Source organism: Cryptotermes secundus, unplaced genomic scaffold (genome assembly GCF_002891405.2).
Source record: "Cryptotermes secundus unplaced genomic scaffold, Csec_1.0 scaffold156, whole genome shotgun sequence".
NCBI classification, from domain to species: Eukaryota; Metazoa; Arthropoda; class Insecta; order Blattodea; family Kalotermitidae; genus Cryptotermes; species Cryptotermes secundus.
The window spans coordinates 824,166-834,639 of NW_019727089.1; the positions used below are offsets into that span (position 1 = coordinate 824,166).

The 10,474-nt window shown below is 38.8% G+C and overlaps 1 protein-coding gene across 1 annotated transcript in view; it reads left to right on the top strand.

Moving 5' to 3' along the window:
- Nucleotides 1–10,474, top strand: part of LOC111864295 — a 103,622-nt gene that overhangs the window by 79,433 nt on the left and 13,715 nt on the right. The window contains exons 6-11 of the mRNA XM_033751369.1: nucleotides 1,571–1,748; nucleotides 1,842–1,994; nucleotides 3,305–3,369; nucleotides 4,315–4,395; nucleotides 6,507–6,941; nucleotides 8,810–9,022. Coding sequence (XP_033607260.1) covers nucleotides 1,571–1,748; nucleotides 1,842–1,994; nucleotides 3,305–3,369; nucleotides 4,315–4,395; nucleotides 6,507–6,941; nucleotides 8,810–9,022 — 1,125 coding nt within the window. The remainder of the gene's footprint in view (nucleotides 1–1,570; nucleotides 1,749–1,841; nucleotides 1,995–3,304; nucleotides 3,370–4,314; nucleotides 4,396–6,506; nucleotides 6,942–8,809; nucleotides 9,023–10,474) is intronic.

Here is a 10,474-nt window from a genome sequence, read left to right on the forward strand (position 1 = left end):
TGTAACTCCACCATTCTTAATCTCAGCACTAGATGGAGGTCAGTGATCAGCTTCACACCCTGCCTCTACACCCCTGGGCCGGTTGGGTCCCAGAGCCAGTCTTGAACATATGGAGAAAAAAAATTCCTTGCCTCTGCTAGAAATTGTAACCCAATTCCTCAGTTTTCCATCAGGTAATCTAGTCACTATACCGACTAAGCTGTCCCAGCTCAAAAATACAAGGCAATTATTATTTTATTTATAAAATAAAAGTAATCCTGTCATTATGACCATCATCATTCACAGAACTGAAGTGGTACTTCTCATGAATGAATCTTATGTTCCACAATCGTAGTAATGTAATCAGTCATACCTAATAATTTAAAACAATTAGTTAGTTAGTCATTTAGAGAGGGTGGGTTTCCCCATGCACCGCGACCAGTTTGATCTATTGTGCTTCCCTCTATGATATTCTACCAGTCTCTATACCCTACCGATACTGGTGCTTACCATCAGTCCCGACCAAGCCAGCGAGTTCGGCCTCTACTGGCTTGGCTGTATCTATAATGCTTCCCCCATCTATCAGAGGGTTAGAGATTACTGTTGGGCAGGAAATGTCCTTGAATTTGGCTCAGTGACATCCTTAGGAGGTATGAGGTTCTTTTACATGCCGTAAAGCTACCACGCGGGACCCACGGCTTAAAGTCCCTTCCAGAGGACTTGTTCCCTGAATTTTTCCGCCCTTAAAAATTCCACTACCTCCGCCGGGTTTGAACCCGCGTACTACGAGTCATGAGGTGGGAACGTTACCTCTAGACTACGGAGGCCGCTTTAAAACAAGTAAGTCTATGAGGAATATAGCAAATTATTTATGCTTAGTTTCTGAGTTGAGTAAAATTTTCTGAATTTGCTGTTTGACATGCTGTTGAATGTTGAGCATTTCATGGGCCATACCAAGGAAATATAAACCTATATCACGTTACTACAGACTGGCATGAGGTATGTGCAGCACTCTTGGCTTAGTTCCCGCATGGTTACTGGGGCTCCTCGCTCAAAATTTTGTTCCTGTAGAGTGAAAATTACGTTCAGTAACTACTACCTAGTCACAGCCACAGAAGTGAGGGACATTAGAAGATTGCATCATCATCAGTTCAGTTGACTCTGGCCTGTATTCCACAAGTATCAAGTTCATATATCAGTCAGGACACTCTCTTGATTTTTCTGTCTGTAGTTTTCATGTTTTCAGGTAAATTAATTGAAATATGCATTCTGAGGTTATACAAATACTGTTGATTCATACATCAAATATAGAACAACTAAATCTGAAATTGACAAACTTTGCTCATTTAATAGCATTTCCTCCACACCAAATATAATAGTTATATTGCTCCATGGCTTAATTCATAGTGTCTCATTTGTGAAAATACGGCATGACATGTGAAGTGTTGTTGATATGAAGGTGGAGGAAATTTTATATTGGGCATCTAATAACATATACTGAACATTACAACATTACAACTGACTCCTTCTGAAAATTTGTCTACATCTCTGTGGTAACAAGGAGCCAATAAACTTCATTCTGGCATTGCAGCGGCATCTCCCAGCAAATGCAAATTCCCATTATGGCTGACAGCCTCCCAGCACTGGCACACACTGGACTACCGGCGTTCCTATACGTTCCACAAGCACAATACAACCCTCAGGATTACCAACATGACAACACAGACAGGGACCAGCCAGCACACTGGTAGTGGCACCACTGCTCAAGGGTACGTAATTTGTGTAATGTATAATTTATAGCACAATTGGTCTTCAAGATATTTTCTATTTCTCTCTTTCTTTGACCCTACCAAATGTTTCAGATACCACAATAACCATGGGGTGGTCATGTCTTTGGGACTGACAGGTGATATCAGTAACAACAACCAGCATCAGGAGATGCGAGTAGTGTGCACTGAGGTGAGACAAGCCTCCCATGACGTGGTGCACCTCGTCACACACTTCACCATGGGCTGGTGAGTCATGCACACATGATCTGTAAGTAATGTATTCAGCATAGTGCTTTTCTTAGTGTATTATTTAAATAAAGCTTTCGGCAACATAATTTCTTGCTGCAGATACCCTAATGGAAACACAACCAGAATGAGTGTGTCTTTGTCAGGTTGGCACTTGGTAGATTTGCTCCTAGGGAATGCTGCTTATGAGTACAAGTTTAAGAAAACCCTGACTTACACGGTATTATTTAGAATCTTTCTAGCAGTAAGACGGAGCCGGGATAGTGTGGTCAGTGTAGTGACTGGTATGAGCTGGACAACCAAATGGTCAGTGCTTGAGCCCCAGTAGGGGTAAGATTTTTCTCCTTTCCACATTTTCCCGACTGGTGCTGGAGCCCACCAAGCTGCCTAACCAATGGATACTAGTGCCGAGGTCAAGAAAACATGAATCTATACAGCCACTGTCCCATACATCATAGCACAGTGCTTAATTAATTAAGTATAGGGAGAGCTTTACCTAATAATAAGACATGTCTGAAAGTGCATTCTTCTGAACCGGGTGTTCATTGTATTGCAATATCTGAACTACATCAGTTGCATCTCTGAGATGCTAGTACAGTTCCTTCGCTGAGGAAACCAGTGCCACATTTTTCACTTCCTGCAATTTCCACACTTTTATTTTAAATGATATTTCTTTTAAATATATCACTCTTTCTAATATTTTTGTTAACGTTTTCAACAAATTACATGCTGACATATTATAAGTTTTGCTTCTTCTGTTTTATTTAGTATTAACATATCACAGTTAATATTAGGAACTTCATCCATCTTGTTGTCATCATCATGATCATCATCAACAGCATAGACAGCAATAACAATGTTATAATTGTGACTGTTTGTCACCATAAGTTCTGATCCAAGTTTCATCTTGCACATTATTGGCAGTACAACTTAAGCTCAAGCTGAAGGAATTTAGAAAGTTACAGTTGCCCCCCTCCCCTTTGCAACCTTCCCCTGACATTGTTAGGCAGTTCACAGCAGTCAGTTCGTTAGGGGATGTGCTGCTAAAGGATCTTCAAACATCCCCCACCCTCTCATTTAAACACGGACAACTAAGAAAGTTGTTAAGGAAACTGCCCCAATGGTTCTTCTAACAGACTAAGTTTCTCGTCTGTTTCTGTACAGATTTAAGAGTAAATGATACTTGAATTTCTTCATGTGGTATGTTTATCACTGTCAGATCATGAGCAGTTATCTTCAGCAGTTAAGTGATGAACTTCATAAAATTGAAGAGTGTGTGTTACTACTTTCCATTGTTTTCTCTGTTTTAGCCAGAGTGGTTATGTTTGCATGATGTTCTACCGGAGAGATGGTCATGTCATAGAAGTTCAGACAGGTAAGGTATGACTTTACTTTAGTGATGTAATTTCAGCAGGAGTTCCAAAATAATAATTATGAATAAGGGAGAAAAAGAAATTTATAAGTTCACTGCACACAGTGCATAAAAAGAACACTGACTGGAGTGGTCATCTGTATTCATCAATCTGCATATTTTAGCTCCTACTCTCTGGTTTGATGAACTGTTGGTATTGGATCAATATATGCTAAAAGTTGTCAGGTAAATTTGATTTTGGTCCATATCTGTTCTTTATAAACCATAATTTAAGTAAAACTTTGATCAGTTTTCTTCACATTTCTCCAAGACAGCTCACAAAATCAGTTGTGCACAATTTTGTAAGAAGAATTTATCTCTATTTCTAACGAAAAAGTTAAATAGTTCTGTCCAGTGTGGCTGGTTAAGATTTTCTTATTTCAATTATTCATGTTCTAACATGTTTCGGTTTTCAGAGACCATCTTCTGAGGGACACCTTTACATCAATACTGTTAGAAGCCATTATTGATATAAAGGTGTCCCTCAGAAGATGGTCTCTGAAAGCTGAAACATGTAACAGCATGAATAATTGAAATAAGAAAATCTTAACCAGCCACACTGGACAGAACTTTTTAACTTTTTCATAATATTAGTGTGATGGACCAGAATGAAACAAATAAAAATCTATTTCTAATATTTAAAAGAGTACAACAAAAATTAATTTCTGACTCTGTGCAATGCAGTATCTGATACAGTTGGTATTACATCAATTTGTTTCAATCTACCCACACAATAAATGAACATCAAAGCCAAAGAAGTATGCAAAATTGCAAGAAATGCATTTGAGTAACGTGCAGCTTGAATAGGAGACACATTTGCAATGTTGTTAATATTATTTAAAATACAGTGAAGCCTTTACAATTGCAGGTTCTGGTTAGACATTATAGTGTGATTATTTTGTGCTTCAGGTTCCCATACAAGGAGACCAGAGGATGCATGTCAGTCCACGCACTTTGACCGGAACACCTTGCCATTCGTTACATTAGTCAGTGAGTATGACTTTCAGTTGTGGTCATACTGTCAGTTTGTTTACAAACACATAAGTACAGGCAAGAATTCACTGTGCAGTAAGGGTGGCAGAATTTTTTTAGATTTTAGTTTTTGGGGATTGTGATACTGCGTGATTTGTAAATGGGTACCAACGTTTCAAAAAACATATTCACTCCATCTTCAGGTTCAATGTGAGTGTGGTGGGGATGTGCTCAAATTATATGGTCAGATTGCAAGTAAAGTGGTCACTCAGATTCCTAGTAAGGGGAGATAGATGGAGCCCAGTTTCCATCAAAATAATGTACTTTCAGCTTGGAATTGGTGTGTTCTTTACACAGAGCCCATAAAATTGATGCATACTGAAACAGAAAGTTCTGGGAAGAATTAATCACCTACTTTTCTTTAATATGGCATTAACCACATAGAAAATGAAAAGAAAAAAAAAGGGGGGGTTGGATCCACATATACATGGACAGTGAGGTGATCCCATAAGTCTCCTTATAAAATTAGGTGGAGATACACAAACACACACACAGACAGAGAGAGACAGGCAGGCAAGCAGGCAGACAGCAAGGTGACCTGATACAATTCCTCTTACTTTTTTAAAAAAAAAAAAAAAGAAATAAGAGCATAGGTTGAGGATTCTACCCATCATTCTGTCTGCATGTTTCATCTCTAGAACTGGTTGGATTTTGTTGAAATTAATGTTCAGAGTGTAAATATTAACCCTTACTATACTCTATATAAAGTCAAATTTAAACTCTAAAAGTGTTTATAAAGATTGTACATAATAGAAAGATTAGTACATAATATGAAATACATACAATGACAAATAATTTTTGCTCTGTACAGTGTAGTAAGAGTTAAAGCGATGTTTAACACAGAGTCATCATAATACAAACTGTAGGCCACATAAGTGGATATGGTTGGTGGGACAGTAGCTCCTACACATATCAATACATGTTACAATATGTGTAATAAGAGTGCACATGAAGCACATAGTTCTAGTGTTTTTCCACAAACCGTTTTAGAAGTGCTGTTAGATTGTTCACATATTACTTCATATCAACACCACTGCTCACTTACTGCACTCTATTTTACATTAGACTTCTCTGTGTTGCACTGAACTGAACCCTGACGGCTCAGTAATTAACTAACTAACTCATTGCCTATTTCTTTTATGCATATGTTGTCTGTAAGGAAAATTCTAACTTGTCTGTCAGCTGAATGGTTTCCCAGACATATCAGACAGTAAAAGAGGCATGTGCAGGCCAGGTGACACAATCCCCCCCACACTTGGATCCATCACAACGCAGTTTAAATTAGCATCAGGTCAGACTAATGTTAAGGAAATAATACTGTTTGACTTTACTTTGTTTTGTTGAGTTTAATCCGGTTTTACTCTCAGTATCTACGTAGGCCTAAGCTGGTGATACAGGCAGCCAAACGAAATAAGAATCCATCACTGTACTGGTATCATTAATAAATGAACCTCGACAGAATGAGATATGAAAAAGGACAGATAATTCATGTGGACAACTGTATCTTGTATGTACGCATTTTTATGTAATAAAACAAAACAAACTCTGTGGAATGTAGTCTGCAAGTGAACTATACCGACTGAGTGACCATCACTTGTTGGCGAATTTAGTGCCAACTTTTGTGGATAGAAGGTATCATGTAGTCAGCACAAAGGATCCCCATGGCCGTTAATCTCGGTTTTCTTGACCGGATTTGTAAAATTTTCTAAGTGGCCAGGTTCCTCCTGATACATGGTTTATTGTAAAGGACATACCTTGGCCTAATCATGAGTAATTTAGTGTTCAGTCTCTCTTGCCCCCACCCTATTATACCTCTAAGGTCATTCTCTTGAAGAAATTTTGGCAGTCCTCAGGCCTGCCACTGACAATTATGATTCTGGGTTACCCTTCCTACAGCCCACATTAAATTTCTCTCTCTTCTTGCATAATTCACAGTGTAAAAATATCAACCATATACATTAATGTTACTTTCACAAATATCAGAACATGATTATAATGCGCTAAACAACAGAGAGATGTAGCAGGATTTGATCAGGGTTTAAATTAATTTCATACTTTTATGTTTCCAGCTTCACGACCAGAACCCAGACAATGCCCCTATTTGGGCAAATTTAGTGTCACTGGACTTAGCCGAGATGATGGATTAGTGAGGTCTGCAAGACGCAAGAGGTCAGATAAGTCGAAACTATATCAGAATATCGATACCCACAACACAGAATCAAAGAGCAATACAAGGGGTGGAACCACTCCATACAAAGAATTAGATTTTAGAAGAAGAGTTGAGACTGTGTACCAGGGCCCTGGTGTGCTGACCCGTAGTGTAAGATCCATGCAATGGTTCATGCAGTATAATGGCCTTCAGAGGAGGTTTTCCCGTGATCTGGATGGCCTCCTGCCTAACCCTTGTGCAGAGCAGGATGACTTCACAACTTTGGTGGTGGGCTGCAGTACTATGGACACCATGGAATTCCATTCTGAGTGCACTTCAGCTGATGTAGTTTCAGGTATAGCTAGGACACATAAAGGTGGCCTTAGTTTTGTAATATACTAGAAGGAGTGTAATTTCCAGTAAGACTGCAGACATTATCTCTGATACTGGGATGTAAATGCCTCTTTGTTTTCTGTCATGGCCCCAGCATCAAAATGTGTGCAGAAACTGAGGGCAGCATCTTTTCCATTTTATGTGAGTTGATGGATGAAAGTTCTCCAGTTTTTCTCTCTTCCCACACTATATCCTTTTTGACTTCATGCCAGTTCTTAGCTCCCTTCTTTATGTCTTCTAGTCCTTGGCTGAAACATCTTGTTCTGCATAGTCCCATACTCGTAGATCTCTTTCTTTTAAATTTTAATTCTAATTCCCTTCCTTTTATCTGTGTTTCATTCATTCTTATTTTTACATGGCCAGATGATTGTACTAGTTCCTCTCTTAACTCTATTAACAAATCTTGAATTCAAACATTTTTTCTAAAAATTTCATTTCTGATTCTGTTCCTTCCTCTTTACCTTCAGTGGTTCTTATGAATTTCTCCAATTGCTTGGATCTTCTTCTTATTTTGCTTCATAAGGCTCTATGTTTCAATATCAAATGTTTAGTATCAGATTAAAATATACTTACAGTCTGCTGTTTTGCATTGTTCTGAGATCTCTCGTGTTTCACAATATTAATTTCATAATTTTATAAAATTTATGACTATTTTGTACTCTTTTATTGATCTCTGAGCCTATTTTCTTTTCTAAATGTATTTCACTTCCATATAAACAAACATTGGTATTGTAACGTGGATGTACACAGTGTTGCTAGGTAACAGACTGCAAAACATCATACAACAGAATACATGCAAGACAATAATGGGAGTGTGCTTTTTTCTATTATTATCTGATATTTCTGCACCCTTTGTTGAGTGATGCAAGTGTTGCTCCCACTGTACAAGTCTGCAAGATCATTATGTTAAAATGGTTAGCCTGATATTGGTTGCCTCAGCATGAAAATGTACCTACTCGCACTTCACTATCTGTCCAATGACCAAGAACAAAATGATTGCTCTCACTCACCCCCTTATACTTTGTACACTGCTCCCTCCACTTCTTGTTTTCAGAGTTGAATCTGAAGTTTCAAGGGAAAGAGATTCACAGATATTCTGGAAATTCAGCAAAATTTTCTGCACTCACTTCCTGGTGTTATCAGTCTCAAACATGCTTCTAATGATGGCAGGATAGCTGCACTCAGTGCATTAACTCCCAAGAGGTGACATGATGCAATCTTTTTTTATAAATGAATTCTTAAAAAAATTATACATCATCCTTTAGGTAGAGATCATAATCAGATGTTAGAAGGCTGTAGTTAAAAAATGTTGGTATTAGTAATTTCTTGTTCATAATTTCAGTGGGGAGGAAGAGCCTTTCTTGTAAACCTTGGACTGTTTTCCCCACATTAACGAGATATTTTATTCTGAGTATTATTACATACAGCCTCTGGTTGTTCAGTGACTTTGAAATGTCACAGACTGCTGAATCTTATAATCTTATGCAGCATTTTCAGTTGGCTTCTGTAGTAGTTAATACAACATATATAATCCCCTCAGTGTAGTTCTTATTCACCTGAGTATATTTTAATATTTCACCTTTTTAAATTCATAACATCATAATATTTGTATTACTTGTTAACTTTTGTCTGTAATGTGTCTCTCAACTCAGATGGAGGGCAATCCACAAATGTGTGCAGCTGCCAGGCTCACCTTCAGCAGCTAGCTTGTATCATTTCATAATTCAGCTATTAGTAACAATGTTTCTGAGTGTGTATAAATGCAAAACTAAGCACACACATATTTAATGCAGTAACAAAATACATTTTAACTGACTGAATTTTTGACAGTGTATTCTTGTCATGGGCGCTGGGAGGACAATGGAACCCACTATCTCATCACGACTCCACTAAGTCGATCTTCTAGAGGGCCTCGCCGGTATTGCTTTATGTACCGAGAGGCACAGGATGGGGTGGTTCACTTTTCCAGCAGCTCAGACAGTTGCCGCCGCAACATCAGCCCTGGCATTGGCGGTGTGATGGCATTCAATGTAACTAGCACTGGTAAGACCATTCTGAGATTCAGTGAAGTTGTATTACCATTGAAACATTCACTTGTTTCTTGAAATATGAATACCCTCAAGTGTGAACTCCCACAAATATGTGGTGCAATCCAAAAGTTCCCGAAATATATTAATAAAAACTATTACATCTCACCTAGATCTTATTCTGCACCATCACCTTCAAAGTAGTCCCCTTGGGAGCGCATGCACCGCTCCCAGCGTTTCTGCCACTTTTCAAATGCGTCCTGGAAGTCTTTCTTTGTTAGTGTGTTTAGTACCATCTGCATTTCCACTTGAATTTCCTCAACTGTATCAAATCAATCTTCACCCCTTCAACTTGATTTTCATCTTGGGGAAGAGAAAGAAGTCACATGGAGCTAAGTCTGGCGAGTACGGTGGGTGGGGAACAACTGCCATCTTGTTTTTAGCCAAAAATTCCTGCACAATGTAAGCCGTATGCAGTCGTGCGTTGTCATGGTGGAGTACCCAGTCATTCGTGCGCCACTTCTCTGGACGTTTTCTCCTCATGTTCTCCTCAAACGCCTTAGAACATCGCGATAGAACTCTTTATTGACTGTCTGACCAGGAGGGACAAACTCCTTATGAACAATCCCGTCAGTATCAAAAAACCAGATCAACATGGACTTAATGTTGCTCTTGACTTGTCGAGCTTTTTTTGGCCGAGGTGAAGAAGGGCTCTTTCATTGCGACGATTGCTGCTTGCTTTCAGGGTTGTAGCCACAAACCCAACTTTTGTCACCAGTGACAACCTTCGAAAGAAAGTTTGGATCCTCTTGAAGCTGTTGCTGAAGTTCCCTGCAGACTTCCAAGNTTAAACTGTTGTCACCAAAAGCTTGCTCCAACATTTGGCGCATTTCTGCAGCGGTTTTCCCAAGTTTGAAACAAAACTTTATACAGACATGCTGCTCTCTCAGGTCAGCCATCACAAAACCGCAAACTCACAGAAACACAACAATGGAAATACGTTCACCAACAATAAACCCAACCACTCAACTCGACGCTGCTTGCCACACTGATTCAAGAAGGATGTGTGAGGAGACACCTAGCGGTATTTCGATGTACTCATAACCATTCGTGCGCAAAATTCAAATTTCGGAAACTTTTGGATTGCCCCATGTATATTTTCCAGATAATTATTGTTGTTGTTATTATTGTTGTTATTGTTGTTGTTGTCATTATTATTATTATCATCATCATCATCATAATCATCATCATCTCTTGTCACAGGTTTATTTCCTGGTATTCCTTTTCTTGAACCAGTGATGCACCTCACCACTCAGGCTTCAAGCTTCGCACTGTAGCACTTTCCGTAGTATGTGTGATGTTCCCAGGATAGCTGTTTTTTGTAGTGAATCTATGGAGTGCTTACCAGGAATTAGTTCCAAATATTTTCTCAACCCTCTCGTGACTGTACCCGTGGCTCCAATAATTA